The following is an 18196-nucleotide window of genomic DNA, read 5'->3' on the forward strand; positions in this document are numbered from 1 at the left end:
GTTTTATATGTAGTAGTGTGTATGTGTTAATCCCAAACTCCTAAATTGTCTTCCTGCTCCTTCTCCTTTGGTAACCATAAGTTTGTTTTCTATCTCTGCGAGTCTATTTCTGTTTTGTAAATAAGTTCATTTGTATCATTTTTTTTTAGATTCCACATATAAGTAATATCACATGGTATTTGTCTTTCTCTATTTGACTTCACTTAGTATGGTAATCTCTAGGTCCACCCATGTTGCTGCAAATGGCATTATTTCATTCCTTTTTCTGGCTGAGTAATATTCTAGTGTGTGTGTGTGTGTGTGTGTGTGTATCACATCTAATAGAAATCAATCTTGTATCCTCCTCAGCTCTCCATTCCCCCCATTGCACAAACTGGATTATTTAAACAAGTTCAAGTTATCAAATCATTTTAGTATCTCAAATCACATTCTATAAATACTTTAAAGGTATTATATAGTAAAAAAAATGCTAAAAGGTACAATTAAAAAAAATCATAATACCATTTTCTCACATAAAATTTTAAACAGTAATTGCTTGATATCATCAAGGATCTATTATGTATTCAAATTTCTTTGATTTCCTTATAAATATTGTTGATGTTTACAGTAGGATTGTTCAGATAGGATCCAGACATGCTTCACATATTGCATTTGGTTGATATGTCTCTTAAATTCTTTTTGATCTATAGGTTCTCCGTATGTGTGTCTCTGAAAAAAACTGGACCTTTTTAAATTTTGCTTCTACCCTTCTCTCAGTGCAGGTTACCTTTGCCTGGGACCATCAGCAGGAGGGCTTCCTGACCCTTCTCTAGCAACTTAAAGGTTTCTTTTCATGAAAAAGAAAGTCCAGGGAAGTAGACAGGGTTTTGTTGCTTGTTCCAACAAAGAGATCTTTCTCAGATCTGCCGTACTCCAGTCTTTCATGAGCACCCATGGAAAAGAATTTGTGAGTGAGTGTGCATCCTCTTGGGTCTGGAACGCTGAGGGACTGTAAGCTTTCAAGATAGCCCAAATTTTAGCTGATTTCTTCTTTTACGGCACACATCTGCTCTGTCATGTGTCCCATCTCTCCTTGAAGAGGCTTGACACTATTTGCAATTTAGTCCACCTGGTTGCCTGGCAGATTGCCTCTTTGTTAGAGTCATTTGTGATTTTATAGATGATTCATCTTTTAAAAAAATTTTAGAGTGGTAGGGATGTTGTCTTGTGGCTTTCTATATCCTAAGTGGAAGTGGAACTTGCAAAAATCTTTCTTAAGCTTTCTTCGTCTTTTCCAAATCCTAGCCTTCCTTCCACCTCTGCTATTCATCTATTCTGTAAGATCATTGATTAATCCTGTTTCCCACTAATCTCAGTGTAGGGGCTTAAACACTTTGATTTTTTTCCCCTAGCATAGCCTAAACTGTCTCATTTCATGCTTTATATTGGTCTCTATTGTGTTTACATCATTTTCTGCTGATTTAGGTTTGTGGCACCAGGATCTGGTCTGAGGATTGGCATCCCCGGTCCAGTTTTCACTGGTCTGGAGAGTAATGAGTAAGGATAAATGGTGTGGGTTTCATCAGCAAACTGTACTTACGTTTTTTCATCTGAGATTATTTGCTTTGTTTTTCTTTGATGTTAAAATATCCTTTTTAAAATGAGATGATGTCCAAGTGTTGGATATTATTTTATTTTATAATCTTTTCAATGAGAAATACTACATACAGGAAGAGAAGTACATAAAACATAAATTTCAGCTTAACAAATGGTCATGAAATAAATACCTTTGTAAACAGCACTTGGGTCAAAAAATGAAATTGTTCCAACACTCTAGAAGTACCCTACCCTCAGCGTTCCCCTACCTGATCTGAATTCTTTCCTCCACGGTATAAGCTCTAACCTGATTTTTATGGTATTTGTGTCTTTTCATTTTGCTACCTACTTATACCTTCCTAAACAATAGCTTAGTTGTGCTGGTTTTTGGACCTTATTAGAGTCGTATTATGCATATTCTTTTGTGTCTGGGTTCTTTCACTCAGTATTATGTTTTTAAGATTTATCCATGATTCTGTGGTTATTTTTTGTTCATTTTCATTGCTCTCTAGTATTCTATTACATATTTACCTATGCTACAGTTTGTCTAAATATTATTTGTGTGGTGATCAGTTTTTAGGTGATACAAATCATGCTGCTATGAACATTTTATATATATATCCTGATGCACATACAGACACATTTCTGTAGGGCAATGATTCTCAAGTTATCCTTCCCCCACCAGCATCACTGGCATCTCCTGGGAACTTGTCAGACATGAAAATTCTTGGGCTCTACCCTAGACTTGTTGAACCAGATACCATAAGGTTAGGTTCAGCGATTTGTGTTTTAATAATCTTTCAGTGTGATTACCCTGCATGCAGAAGTTTGAGAACCAGCAGCTACAGAGGAGATACCTAGGAGAGGAACTGTTGGGGCATAGGGATGGGTAGATAATGGCAAACTGGTTAGTGGTTGTACCAGTTCATATTTTTACCAGTGATATAGAAGGGTTCAGATGGCACCTATCTTTGGTGTTGTCAGACTTTTTAATAGTAATTCTTCTCCCCTGATTTCTTTTGAGTTTTAATAATATTTATTTGTAAAATTAAAAGCTAGGTCTCTGGTTAGTGAAGTCTCAGTCTGGGAGTGACTGGTATAAATTAAATGTTTTTGAATGCAGGCATTATGTCACCATCTTTGTTCTTATTCCCAGCATAGTGGTAAGCACACATAAAGGTACATACTTTCTCAAATTGAATTTTAAAAAACATATTTTTCAATTTTAAGCACTTTCTCCATTTTGTTTTTTTAAACAAAGTTAAATAAAGACCTAAAGTTTAGTAAATAAGCTAGTGATACATTTTGAAAGTTCACCGTGTGCTTTTTTTTTCCTTAGCTTTTATCTCTTCTTTTTGAAGATTTGTTCAAAAAATTTAATTCTGAAATGAAAAAGATTGCAGACCAGGTGATTCCTAAGCAAAGAGCAGCCCAATTTGATGTTGTGAAACACATGCGTCAAGATCAGATTACCAACGGCATGGTGAATGCCATTTCAACCGTAAGTCTCCAGTCATTTGGGTGAAGTTTTATAACTTATTTTGTAAATCTGTTCACTGGGATAGAAATTTAAAGTACTTTGAGAATCTAGGTGACATATATATATATATATATATATATATATATATATATATATATATATATATATATATATTTTTTTTTTTTTTTTTTTTTTTAAGAATGCTACAAGTCACAATTTTTCTGCTTTGAAAGATAGTCTACAGTTTCGGTATCATCATAGGAATTTTGCTAGTATGTGACTTCATTGCCAAATTATAGTTTGTTACATGAGGCAGTTAGAAAATAGACACACTCTTACATAAAGGAAAACCTTTTAGTTTAACTGTTAATAACCATTCTTTCAGTGGATACTTTTCCCCATTTTTTTTCTGTAATAAAAGTGACATATTAGAAGTAGGTTTATTAATGATAACTTTTGCCTAAAGTAGTACAAACTGTTTCATTTCATTGTAGGTTTATAGTCCTTAGAGGGCCATCAGCTGTTCCTCACATGAGTGATGAATTCAGGCCTCAGCAGCTGCCGTGTATTCAAAGCCTCCGGCTGTTCATAAAGGGTTATCAGATAGGTTTTTGCTCCCTTTCTTAAAAGCGTCACAACTATAGGTCTATCTGATAAAGTCTGGTTCACGTTTTGCATGCCAGACATAGAATTAGTTTTATGGATGAGATTTTGTCTCAAGAAAAGAATAGTGTAGTATAACACGTTGATTCCCTGAACAATGAAAGAATTAGTGGCAGACCTGCTGCACTGCCTGACTTTAGAAATTTGCAGCAGGTCTGTTTGAGCAGCCCTTGCAGTAGCCGCTCTGTCTAAACCTGAGGTGCACCTGGCCTTGGGGCCTGTTTAGGCACGTTACATTTTTGTGGCCCAAACTTACCTGAAGGTGGATCCCTGGATTTTTGAAGAGAAGCCTTCAAAGAACACTTGAGCACACTTTTGTTAGAATGACTTTTTCTTGCTTTCTGACCCATGATTTTCAGGTCAGAATAGCTGTTTTGAGTAGTTCTTTTGCCCCTAAGTGACACTGTTTCACCTGTGGGAAAGGACTGCTGCTTAGAAAAATCAGTGGTACCACGGTCTTGTTGCAGGTGTACCCTTGTCTGTTGGCAACCAGGAAAAGATCAGTGTCTGAAATTGTGAGTGTTGCCATATATACAATATTTTCAACAAATAAATTTTCTCAGAGATTTTAGACCCTTTGTCTGTTTCTCCTCTCTGCCTCTTGTGAAACTCCTGACAAGTATTGGAACAAATTCTCTTGCTGAAGATCTTGGCTTCACTCCCCATTTACTTCCTATGTGCCGACAGCTGTTGTCTTAGTTTAGTTCTGTGCGGAATATTTATTTACTTTTCTTGCTCTTACCCTCTGGCCATAAGTCAGTTTACTAAGTTCATTCTCATTCAGAGCATAGAGGGAGTTAACTGAATAGGCAATATAAGGAGAAGGTAACTTGTGGGATAAGTGTGTTTGCTCTGTTTCTCTGCTTTATAAAGCATAGAGTACTATAGATTTTAGCTCTTTCCCACCTTATCAAAAACCAAGTTTCTGAGATGATAAATCTTCACTGCAGTAATGACTAAATTTTAATGTGTGAGGCGCTCCCCTGAAGTCACATATTTTGATTCAAACAGATCAGTTTTTCTACTGTGAGGGTTTTCAATCTGGGATCCATGAGTTCTCCCCTGAAACTAAATGAAAATTTTATGTTTGTGGTTCTGCATGCATTTTTCTCAAGAGAACAGTCATAGCTTTCATCAGATTATCAAAAAACAAAAAACAAAAAAACCCCACTGTTTAGCAGATGTAATTTTTTCTCTTTTGAGTCAGATCATTGAATCAATCATTTTGACATTTTATTTTCTACTTTGCTTTTCTTTGCATATTGTTTTCTGTTAACTTATGTTACCACGAGTTGAAACAATTCCTAACCTTAATCCTTAAATTACCCTTGAGGATATTTAATGTGTGCAATTAATGTAACTATAAGATAATATATATAATATATTTCAATACATTTTATGCATAGGAGATAAAGTAAATTTAATGTTTAAGATTTATTTCATATGACTCTCTTTTAAGATTGACATGATAGCAAAAGAGGATGTATAATATTTCTTAATATGAACATATGTGTAGTTTTTAGCCTCGATTAAGAAGCCTATAATTATTCATTATCCCTGATAACTGCTATTAGTCTTTTTTTCTATTGCTATATTTTTCTCTAATTAAGACTGATTTTGGAAGACATACAAATGATGGCACATTCCAACATGAAATTATCTCCTTGAGCTTTAAGCTAGTTTTACCTTCAATGTGTGTAGAAATTGCTAGTGTTCTACTTGTTAGCTTACTGCTTCCAGTGGAAATCTCTGGTTGAACTGGCTTGTAATTCAGGATATAAGTAGTTCTTCAGAAGATAACTTGCTCTGATGTGATAATGTTGCTAGACACAGGTAATATTCATTAAATTCCTAGAAAACCTCAGTGAGTAACTTGTCTAAGTTTTCATTTTAATTGTGACATTTTGATTTCTGAGTTATATCATGGCTCTGATTTCACAAATAAGTAGTTCCTGTGATGAGCTTCTCAGAATGACTGCAGAGTATCAGGCAGCATATGAATGGATCAAGGTAGATTCATGTCTTTCCTCTTTCTACAGGGAAACTGGTCTCTAAAGAGATTTAAAATGGACCGGCAAGGTGTGACTCAGGTGCTGTCTCGCCTATCATATATATCTGCGCTGGGCATGATGACAAGAATCTCTTCCCAGTTTGAGAAAACAAGAAAAGTGAGTGGTCCTCGATCCCTCCAGCCATCTCAGTGGGGAATGCTCTGCCCTTCAGACACTCCTGAAGGAGAGGTAAGGTCCCTGAGGCGTCTCTGCTATGTCAGAGGTAATGTCTGTTGGTGATGTTCTGCTTCTGTCCATCCCCCAGGCCATATCCTTTTTTGGGTCAGCCACTTATCTGGCAGAGAAATGTTGGTGTAGCCTGTCAGGACAATATCAATATCTTTCCATAACCAGCACCTACAGAAACATTTGATTTAGTATCTCACCTAAATAGAAATATGTTTCAGATTTCCTTGCTTGTTTTAGTTTAGCCCAAGAGTCAAGCCATGCAATGAAGAGGGGATAAGAATGTGAAGGACAATGACAGAACTATCACCTTTGCTCACGAGGAGCTCTTTTTCAGCAACACCTTATTTTCCTTGGGTATACTTAGAGGACATCATAGTCACGGTTGCAGCCAGCTAGGAGCACACAGCCCAAGACCTGAAGTGGATTCCAACTCACTTATGGAGGAAACATAAGCCATTACCTAAACACCAAGGAGTTTAAATTTGTTTACATCCATAGCACCCACTACTTCCTGTATCATGGCCCTTTCTCCCACGTGTTTACTTGATTTTATTCGCTCTATTTGTAAACTTCTGGAGGAAGGAACCTTCTTAGGTTTACCATTGTATCCCCAGTTCCTACCACAGAGTCTCATTTGAAGTAGAGGCCCCCTAAATATATGCTGAGTGAATAAATAAGTTAATTATGACAAGTAAAACCTGTACATTCCAAAGTGTAGGAATTTGTTATGACTTGGGAGAGGTGAAAAATAGAAGTCCATACCGAATTATAATTTTTAGAAATTACCATTCTTCTCCTAATTTATCTTAAACCATATAGAAATTCATGCTAAAATTATACAGCTTGTCAAATTTGCATAACTTACACATCTTGAACTTTGGAATACTAAATTTCCCAGAGATTGCTTCCGCTAGTCTCAGTAAAGTACCTGTTTTGTGTATCACTATAGCAGATGGTTTTTAAGAATTGAAGGTGTAATCTTCACATGTCACAGGTGTCTCAAGTGTTTTTTCCCCTTACTTTGCTGTATTGCATCCTTGTTTATATGTTTGCTTTAGTTTTTTTTTTTTTTTGGTTATGTAGAAGTTTAAAAATATTTTAAAATTTCCTATTCACATAGAAATAATTTTAGACATACAAAAAAAGTTGCAAAAACAGTACAAAGAATGTCCATGATCCTTCACCTGGATTCCCCAAATGTGACATCTTATGTAACTATAGCAAGTTACCAACCTCATGAAATTAACAATGATAGTGGTATTATAATCTGCGGACCTTATTCAGATTTTGCCAGTTGTCCCACTAATGTCTTTTTTCTGATCCAGGATTACACATTGCTTTCAGCTGTCAAGTCTCCTTAGTCTCTAAATCTGGAGCAGTTCTTCGGTCTTTGACTTTTTTGACCAAGAAGCTTTATAGAGTACTGGCCGATTATTTTGTAGACTCTCTCATTTCAGGCCAGAAGTTTTATATTTTTATCAATATTTTCCTTTACTGTTTTTATACAGTGTCATCTTAATGACTATGATGTTCTATTTCTGGGATTAACAATTTAGGTAATCAGTTTCTTTTGGGAGGGGACATTTATAATGCCATCATTATTTTCAGTTAAGATTGTACTGTGTTGAGCATTTATGTGTTTATATCCTTGCTTGTTACCTTAAGATAAATTTCTCTGGCTTCAATGGTATGTACATCCTTAAGGCTTTGCATGAATCGCCAAAGCATCTCCTATGAGGTTGTACTGTTTTACATTGTCCCCGGAAGAATGGTGAGCTGTTTTCAGTCAAAAGATGTACTTTGTGTTACTAATGTTCATGCTTAGAAATGACAGTCTTCTGTTTTTTTTAGGCATGTGGTTTGGTTAAAAACTTGGCTCTTATGACACACATCACAACTGACATGGAAGATGGACCCATTGTCAAATTAGCCAGTAACTTGGGAGTAGAAGATGTGAATTTATTATGTGGGGAAGAGCTCTCTTACCCAAATGTGTTTCTTGTCTTCCTTAATGGTGAGTATTTTGTGGAGACATGATCCTAAATGGTCTGTAGGGGATGGGGAGGGAGTTGACTATTATCCATGCATTTAAAGCACAAATACACTTCAATTCTGGACGCAGGTTGATCTTAATTGAAAGTTAGAAAAAATGGGAACAGAATCAGTTATTCCGTTGGCTGGGTCATGTGGGTTCTGAGAGGATACTGGTGCTCATCAGAGCTAAAGGGTAACGGTGCAGAGACCTTTCGCTTTCTACCCTTTGGCAACTGCCAGCATGTCTACAGTGGAATAAGGCTCAACACAGTATCTTCAGGTTAAATGTGTGAGATACTCTGCAAAAATAATCAGATCAGCCCTTACAGTGAGATGACTTGTATTTAGCCCCTCGATAACTCATTGTCAAAGGCCTCTGTCAAGAGGGTCTCTTTCCTTCTGCTCATGTTCCAGTTGCTTCTTTCATGTACTCCTTCCACCTCCTTCAGAGTTCCCCAGAGACTCTGCAGCAAGTGTGCCTCATCCTTTCTGCATGTGACTTGGTGGTCTGGGTGGCTGTCCCCTCACTGGTGTGCTGCACGTGCTCATCGTGACCTTCCCCCCACACTCTTCTCTCTCTTCCTCCTGCTCTGGGAGGTGTTCACCAGTTACTGCGTGGGCTGGTGAGAAGGAAAACGGGGCTGTTCACTGCCTGCCTCGTTCAGCAAATCCCAGCAGCTAATGCTGAATGAACCCTTACTCTGAACTTTCACCCAGTAACCTCTGAATCCTCGCACTTACCCTGGGAGACAAAGTCCATTTTACTCACTACTCAGTTGATGATGGCAACAAAAGCAATTTTTTTTTTTAATTTTTCAGTTTTATTCGGTAGAATTGTTACAGGTTGTCTGCACATATATAATATATATTGCTTATAAATACATATACACAATATACTGCACATTTAAAAAAATTTACATGTATGTACTGTTCATTGTTTCTAAGAAGGTTTAGAACTTTAGCTTTTTAAACTTACATAGTTATCAAAGGAATAAAGCCAATCACAAGATAAGAGTTAATTCAAAAAGATACACTATTAACAGCAACATTCTTTCTAATTGCCAAGATATGGAAACATCGTCAGTGCACATCAATAGGTGAATGGAGAAAGATGCAGCATATGTATTGGAATACAACTCACCCACAACAAAGAAGGATACCTTGCCATTTGAGGCCCTTCATTCACTTTCCTTTTCTTCACTTCAAAAACCAGAATTTTATAACTGTCATAAGCATTTCCATTGTGTCATAAACAGCAAAATACCTAGAAATAAACTTAATCGAGGAGGTTACCTATACTCTGAAAACTGTAAAACACTGGTGAAGGAAACTGAAGATGATACAATGAAATGGAAAGATATCTTGTGCTCTTGGATTGGAAGAATTAACATTATCAAAGTGACCGTGCTACCCAAAGCAATCTACAGATCCAGTGCAACCCTGTCAAAATACTCACATTTTTCACAGAACTAGAACAAACAGTTCCAAAATGTATATGGAACTATAAAAGACCTCAAAGTGTCAAAGCAATCTACAAAAGCGATTTAATAATGGCAGTTAGTAGGTCCTAGGTCCAGTTCTGAGTTCTTTACGTGAGATCTATACATTTAATCCTCACATTGACCTTGTGGAAGTGATAGAGCCAGTGTTCAAACCCAGGGTGTCTGGACCCCGAGTTCATAGCCCAGCATGGTGCTGACGGACTAGGAAAATGAGGCTGACTTTACCAGCGTTATTCAGCCCACATGTGGTGGGGCTGGCTCTGGACTCCAGTCCCTCTGACTGCCCCTAACCTGTTGCTCCCTCCAGCCTTGTGGACTGGCTTTCCCAGTGCTTGGTAACAGGATTTTCAAATGACTGCTCAGTGCCACCTATCATTTTTACTGAGTGGATGTTTTAAATCCCATTAGATTTATTTTTTATTTCAGTCTTAAATATTTTTACTTCATTCTGCCTAGGTAACATTCTTGGTGTAATTCGAGACCACAAGAAGCTGGTGAATACATTTCGACTGATGCGAAGAGCAGGATATATCAATGAATTTGTTTCCATCTCAACAAATCTGACAGACCGGTGTGTCTATATTTCCTCTGATGGCGGAAGGCTGTGCAGGTATATGTGGCTGGGAAGAGTTCTTAAGATCTCTTTATGTTTACTTTTGAAAGAAATAGACATGTTTTTATTTTTGAAGCTACTTTAACCTCTTTCATTGTTAAGATAAATTTAATTTGCTTAGCAAACACCTCATGAATATGCATACTGGGTACTGAGGATTCAAAGATTAATGGGAGTCAGTCTCTGCCCTCAGAAAGCTCAGTCTGCTGGGAAAAGGCAGAAATAATTAGTTGTAAGAAACAACTATGCTAGTAATAAATACTAACCATTATTTATTTTCTTAATAGATGTACTATGTGTAAGGCTTTGTCTACATTCAGCCCTATAAGATTGGATTATTATTTTCATTTAACAAATGAGGTACTAGAGTCTAGTGAGACTAAGTAAATTACCCAAAGCCAGATAGTGGAGGAGTCTGTTTCTTACTCAAAAGTCAGTAGAATTCATTTGACTCTGACAGTCCTGATTTTACTTACTATATTCTATTTCTATGAACTGAGCTTTAAAGGATGAGTAGGACTGTGTTACTTGGATAAAGGAGGAAAGGAGAAAGGCTGAGGAATGGCAATAATGAAGAGAGTGGAAGCAGCAAGAGATAAAATAACATTTGACTCAATAGAAAAGTTAAGTGTCTTACATTCATTCAGCACATATTTAGAGCTTATTTTGTACAGGTGCTGTGTCGAAAGTGTGTGGGTACAGAGATGAATATGACGTGGTATCTGGTCCTTTGGGATATGCAGGGACAACAGCTGAGGACATCACCTTGTTTCATAGACCTTCACTTGTTTTACCAAAGTCATTCTTTGTGGACCTCCGGTGGTGTTAGGGCACTAGCCATAGTTAGAGTGGTGGACAGAGCTTGGAAGTGTGACAGAGCTGGGAGGGTGGACCGCCATTGTTTGTGTCTGTCTGGCATCCATTTTTCTTTCCAGTTACCTCTTCATTTTCCTTTGAGGATTGCCCTTCCCATTGGCAGTCTTCTTGGGACGGTTAGTCAGGTGCTCTCTCCTGCTCAGCCAAAGGTCAGGCATCTGCCCCAAGCCAGGCCAGTCAGACTCTCTCTTCAGAGAATTTGAATCCCAAATAAAATAACTCAAAGGAGGAAGTGGTTGGAATTGACGCATCCTGTCAGTAGTGCATACAAGAGACTGCCTATTGCTCTTGCTTTTCTGCATCCTTGGGACTGTCCTAGCTCCTTTCCTTTCTGAGGCTGAGCATTTTACCTTTTTCTTTGAGTCTCATCCTTCTGGTAAATTCTTAGCTTTTTGGTAAATTTCTTTAAAATTTCTTCTTATTTTTTTAGTAAATTTCATCTGTGCTTAAATTTTCCAGAAATTTTATGGTTTCCATTCTTTGCAACCAGAGAGCCCTAACTGATGCTGTCTATACCTGTGTTTGAATCCTAGCATCCCACTTGCTGACTTATGTGACCGTGAGTTTATTACTTAAGTCTCTGAGCCTTGATTTCCTCAACTATAAAAATGTAAATAACAGTGCCACCCTAAGGTTGATATCAGGTGTGGTAAGTGCCCTGCAGGGTGCCAGGCAAATGTTGGGTGCTTACTTACAACTATTAACATGGTGCAATTAAGGGTGGGAGAAACAATGATATGCTCTAGGTTACTCTTTTTTAGCATTTTTCTCTTTCATTACATCCAACATAATGTGGCATAGCCTAAAGAAAACAAATTCTTTTTTAGAAGTGATTTTATAATGATACAACATAGATCTGGCAGGAAGAATTAATAGAATTTATTGAGTAGAGTAAAAAGGTAACTGAGGCAGCTCAGTGTAATCCCCTCTCTCTCCTACCCCTGCTCTGTCATCACTTCTGAGTCTCTTAACCTGAACTAAACCACAGCCCCCAAATGAAGGAGGCAACAGGGTCTCTGCCTCCCTGCCAAGAAGCAGCTAGAATTTCGAGGTAGTGTTGATTTCCATGAAAAGTTCACCCCATTCATTTTTCAGCAACTTGTATCCCCCTTTGATAATTGTGCAGCTCCTCTTCTTAACTGTTTAAAAGTGCTCATTAGTCCTCAGATAGTTATTTGGACTTGAGGGTGGAGCGCACAAGTGTCTGCTGGTTCCTTGCTCCTCTCTGTAAGAGCCGCTTATCCAAATAGCAACAGCCCTTGACGTTTCAGTGCCGCGTGCCATCCTTTGTGTTGGTGTTTCCTCGTGGTGGTGAAGCCCTCAGAAGCAAATCACCACTGACAGTTACAGGTTAATCTACCAGAACGTGTGGACCAAAGCTCTCTACCTTTTTTGCCCATTACATCACTAGAAGTCACAAAGTGAAAAAGCTTTATTCTCTGCAAACTCATACCCACTCTCTTTGGTCGTGTGTAGCTTTAGGTGACGTGCCCAGTGATGTTTATCCTAAATCAGACCATGCTAGACAATTGATAGTCATCAGATCTTCACCACAAAATGCCATTATTATTCTTAGTGACAATTCTCTGCCTGCTGGCTTCATGGGCAGACCCATATTCCCAGTGTGAAGTCAGGAGACACTTTTGGTATGATGCATTTACAGTTTTTTGTTTTTTTTTTTAAATGATATTAAAGGTTTTGTTTCCTTTCTACACTTTATTATTTCATATTGCCTTTTCACCCAAAACCAAGTATTTCCTAAGATACTTGGAGGAAGCACTGTGTGTATGTATATATGTGCACATGCACACATGGGCTGGTGTATGTGAGAGAAAGATAAAATAGGCCCCCATGTACTTACACATGCAAAAAATACCTGGCGTCTTCAAGCAATCCAGAAATAAGTGTGATTATATCTACAGCTTCCCTCATTTCACTGTAGTAAACTTACTTACTGATTTAATTCTCCTGTTGAACTACTATAAATCGTTTTTTTCCCTATTCTTTTCTATTCCAGACCCTACATAATTGTTAAGAAACAGAAACCTGCAGTTACAAATAAGCATATGGAAGAACTGGCTCAGGGGTACAGGTAAACAGCCAGAGTAACACTCCTCAGTCTCCTTAATACTCATTTATGTAATCTAAACAGAAGTAACATTATTTGATCTGAGCTTTTAAGAAAAGTATATTTTCATTTTTAGTCTCTTAATTCCTCTCTACCAACTGTAGCAATCTGTTAAAAACCTATTCTCTGTGTGAACTTGCTTGGACATTGTGAAATATTTATCAATTTAGATTGTGAGGATTACAGTCTTACAGTCTTGGTGAAGTTAATGCACTATTAAGTGTTTCCAGTAAGAGAAGGATATGTTGATGTAGACACAGAGGGTCTCTTATAGGGGTTGTTTAAAGTATAGAAGGTATTTTTAGAAGTGGGACCGTATTGACAAGAATCACAGATGTTTTACTGTTCTTATTCTGGTGATTTGTGATCGCTCTATGATCTAAGAATAACGTGTCAAGTATCCCAATGTATTGATACTCTTTGGAAGAGAAAGATGCTTTGGGCCTAAATGAAAGCACATATCTTCCATTATTGCATATAAAATGCTGCAGTGAAATAATTTTTAATAATGTCCATTTCACCAATATTTTCCTAGAAACTTTGAAGATTTCTTACATGAGAGTCTGGTTGAATATTTAGATGTAAATGAAGAAAATGATTGTAACATCGCACTCTATGAACATACAATTAATAAGTAAGTAGGATCCATAATAACCATAATTAAAACCTGTTCTGATTACAGAAACTACCTACTTTTTTCATTCTATCCTCAGTTCTTCTATTCTGTGCTTAGTAGGAACTGTTAGAAGTATACTGTCTTATAATGAAGTGTAACCCACTGTTTATCCCAAGAGTGTGACAAAACCACTAACAAATTATCTTTTTAATTATCTTTCCTGTTCATTTTACACTGAGTGTGTATTTCTTACAAGAAATTGCTCCTCTGATTTTAATATTTGTTTACTGCCAAAATTGAACTAATGCATCAGGCTACATAATGTGTATTTCTCTCTTCTAGAGGGGATTTTGTCAGTAGATGTCTGAATTCTTATTGCCAGTGCAGGGATTCCCTACATATTGTGTTGTAAAGGTATCTTTAAACTTACACACAATAGAGACATGAAATGGTAATATGTTCACAGTATTTCTTCTAGAACAGTGATATTTTTAGAAACATCTGTGTTCCATTTGGAACACATTAGAAGACATTTATATAACTTGCTGTCTGATGCATGTGGCTGATGTGCGGCTTCCCTGAAACTAGTGCAGTTATATTGTTAAATAGTTAGGGAGTTTAATACTACCACCTGATAACCATTCATATCTTCAACCAAGAAAATACTTTTCTGTTTACTTCTGTCAGATCAAGTATACTATTTTAGTTTTGTCTTATTATAAGTTAGTAAATAGTGCTTTTCTGTCAGAGTTTTTATTCCTTAAAGGTATGAGCCTCATTTCAAGACTGACTGTGTATAAAGGAGAACTGTTATGTAGTAACCCCACAAATAGGAGTTCCACCCTTGTTACTCAAGCCAGAAACCTGTTTCAGCCTTGACTTCTCTTCTCCTCTACACTCACATCTAATCTCTCAACATACCATGTGAATTTTCAGAATATACCCGGAATCTGAGCTCTTTCACCACCTCCCCTTCAACCCTCCTGCAGGCCATTGCTGGTCTGGATCCTTGGAAAAGACTCCTGGCTGTGTTCACACTTGCTCCCATATAGTCTGTTCTTAATAGATCAGAATGTCTTGTCACTCTCTTCTCAAATGCCACCTCTTACTCCCCCCCAACCTCACCACCACCCAGTGGCTTTCCATCTCCCTCTGAAGCCCTTTCAGAGGCCTTCGAGTTCCTCCATGGAACTTATGGCTACAACATCATTTCTTCCCTCTCCTCCCTCACTCTGTTTTAACCACTGGATTCTTCACACACCACAGGCATGCTTCTGCCTCAGCACCTCTGCCTGGAACGTGCTGTAACGTACCTGCGTGGTTCACTCCTTCACCTCCTCCAGGTCCTCACCCAGGCCTCACGCTCTCAGTGGGTTTTCCTGACCACCCTATTCAAAGTAGAAACCCTCCTCTGGTCACCCCTTCTAGCTGCTTTGTTTTTTTCAGTGCTTAAATCCTTAAATAAAATCTGTAAAATGTGTATTTTATTGATGTATTTGTGTATTGTCTCAGTATCACACAGTCACCAAGCTATCTCCTATATCAAATTAATTTTATTCTGAAAGTAGGAAAATAATGATACCAATTCATAATACTTATGACATTTTTTAAAATGTAGAAATGCATAAAGTAAAAGCATGAGTCCTCTTCCTTCCCCATCCCACTAAACTCCATCCCCAAGAAGTAGCCAGTGTTAATGGTTTAACATGTACTCTTCTAGATTTTTTCTCAGTGAATACAAACATACATATAGGGTCTCATACAATGTGTGAGACAATGGCAATCAATGTATTTTCAGTGTCTTGATGTTTTAACTTAACGTTATTAGCATTATCATCCTGGATATTTTTCCATATTAGTGTATGTGTGTGTATATATATATCTTTTATTATTTTAATTGCTTTTTATTTGTCTGATTACACATAAATAACTTATTTAACTTGTTCCCCTATTGATGATTATTTACACTGTTCCCAATTTTTTAACTGTTATAAGCTACAAGTTACTTGGTCTTAATTTGAGCTAAATTTAAGGCCTTTATGTACAGTGAATAAGAAGTCTCCTATTTCCTAGAAACTAAGGGTGATTATAATTTTGAATAATAATATTCCTTTCTGATTTGTAAAATTTAAATCCAGACTGTTTGGACTTTCAATAATTATTGGACAATATATGATCTTATGTATGTTGTTGTCATGAAAAAAAAAAAGAAACTTAGATCTATACCTTCTTCATTTTCAGCTTACCTAAATCTTTATGTCAGAAAAAGTTACTTTTATTTGCATATGGAATGTCAAATTGGCTAATATGTAAACAAAACAGTACATTTTAAACAAACTGTTTTATTCTAGGCTATAAAATGTCACTTTAAGCTGATTCTCTTTAAAAAAAAAAACAAAAACAAAGAAAACAAAACCTAGAGCCCTTTCCCTCTGCTGACAAAGGCCTAAAGTGTCTGAGAGGATTGGGGTTCTGAGAGGTCGTAAGGTCAGAACTATATTCTTCAAACCAAGAACTACATGGAAGGCATCCTCTCTAACCAAACTAGGGACATAATTCAACACACGTGTATTGAAAAAAACAGATGGATAACTGGATAAGTGGGAGATCTTTTGCCACATACATTGCAGCTAATTTTCCATGATGTGTTGAGTTATCTTGGAAATCACATCTCTTCAGAAGTACTGTAAACTTTTGAAACAATAATTAAAGTTATGCCTCAGAAACACTTGAAGGGATAGAGGATCATTGGAGACCACAGATCCTGGATGTGAAATCTGTTAACTTTCAGCAAGACCTAAAAACCATCTGATGGCCCTTTCCCTCTCAGATATCTGAGTTGCTTTATCATTTAGCCAAAACTGAGTTTTCTGCCAAATACATTATGAAAGAAACAAAGATTCTAACATCTACCAGGTAGAGTCTTACTTTGTGCTCAGTACCTATAGCTGAGCTGTCTAGTAAAAATATAATGCAGATTACCGTATAACTTCAAGTTTTCTAGTAGTGAATTAAATAAGAAGAAACAAACGCAATTAATTTTAGTAATTTTATTTACTCTGATATAGCTAAGATACTATCATGTCAATATATAATCAATATAAAAATATTGAGATATTTTAATTTTTTCCCTACTAAGTCTTCAAAATCTGGTGTGCACTTACCCCACATCTCAATCTGGATGCTAAGTTTTCATTGGAAATACTTGATCTGATTTCATAACATATAAACTTGAAAAAGTAGACTAATAAATGTAAGTGGTTACAGATATAACTAAAAGGTTTTAAATAACTGAGCTGAGTTATTTCAATTTAAATTTGAGCTTTAAAATGTAAGATAATTAAAATTAAGTAAAGTTAAAAATTACACATACTAGTGTAATTTTTCAAGTGCTCAATAGCCACATTTAACCAGTGGTTACAGTATAGGTCCCCATAGGTGTATGGTAACTATTCTTAAAGGGGATATATTCCTTTCTCTAAAATGGTGATATAACTTTCTCATTGATATAAGTTAGAAAATCAAGATACTCATCCATGTGGATATTTTTGATATTGCATTTCTATGTGCTTAATACAGCCATTTCTTTACAAGTGTTGTTATTATTATTAGTTAATATTATATAGGCATTCCATATTGTCTCCCTTGTATTTCTACAAATAATAAAAGTTTCACTTTTCAGTTTCACTGAAAAAAATAATTTACTTTACTTTATTTTATTTAAGTATTATTTTTTCTATCAGTTTTACTAGCATCAAATTTTATTTTTGAGGATTTATTATATAAATTTATAATATATGTTCATATATATAAATTTGTACATATTTACGTAAATTTAAATTTTATTATACCTTTTAAGAGATGTTTATTTTAGTACTTGGTGCCTAAGATGTATGATTCTTAATTAACTTGATAGAGATACTACCCACTTGGAGATTGAACCCTTCACTCTTCTCGGCGTTTGTGCTGGCCTGATCCCGTACCCTCATCATAACCAGTCCCCAAGAAACACGTATCAGTGTGCCATGGGGAAACAAGCCATGGGTAAGATTGCCTTGTTGAAATTGGTTCTAATACTTGGATAAAAGAGTTATGTCTTTATTCTTACCTCACTGGTATCGCATGTTTGGCCAAGTTAGGTGTTGCTAACACCTGAGTGTCACCAAACTCGGGGTTGCCTGTGGAATTCTGCAATGCTTGCAAGTGCCCCTGTCATGTCTAAAGCTTAAGCAAAAATGGGGAAAACCTCCCTGAACTTGACCCCTTGACCAAAGGGACATATAATGAATGTCACAGAATTTTGAGAGGGTAGATGATATAAAGGGAAAAGCCCTATATAAATGTCAGTTGTTAACCAGGAGAGATGGAAGAAAGAGCAGAAAAACTTAAGGCTAAGGGAGGGGAGGGAAAGACAATAGAGATAAAGATGCACAGTGTGTATTAGAATGTGCTTAGTAATTTTCTGGATG

At 36.6% G+C, this 18196-nt stretch overlaps 1 protein-coding gene across 2 annotated transcripts in view; it reads left to right on the forward strand.

The window, feature by feature from the left end:
- POLR3B (RNA polymerase III subunit B) overlaps nt 1–18196 on the forward strand; it is a 105306-nt gene that overhangs the window by 40407 nt on the left and 46703 nt on the right. For both annotated transcript variants that reach the window (XM_010996457.2, XM_064491681.1), the window contains exons 13-19: nt 2915–3076; nt 5758–5958; nt 7810–7972; nt 9951–10104; nt 13001–13075; nt 13647–13745; nt 17644–17771. In XM_010996457.2, the coding sequence (XP_010994759.1) occupies nt 2915–3076; nt 5758–5958; nt 7810–7972; nt 9951–10104; nt 13001–13075; nt 13647–13745; nt 17644–17771 (982 nt within the window). The remainder of the gene's footprint in view (nt 1–2914; nt 3077–5757; nt 5959–7809; nt 7973–9950; nt 10105–13000; nt 13076–13646; nt 13746–17643; nt 17772–18196) is intronic.

The sequence above is a fragment of the Camelus dromedarius genome, chromosome 11 (genome assembly GCF_036321535.1).
Source record: "Camelus dromedarius isolate mCamDro1 chromosome 11, mCamDro1.pat, whole genome shotgun sequence".
Lineage (NCBI taxonomy): Eukaryota > Metazoa > Chordata > Mammalia > Artiodactyla > Camelidae > Camelus > Camelus dromedarius.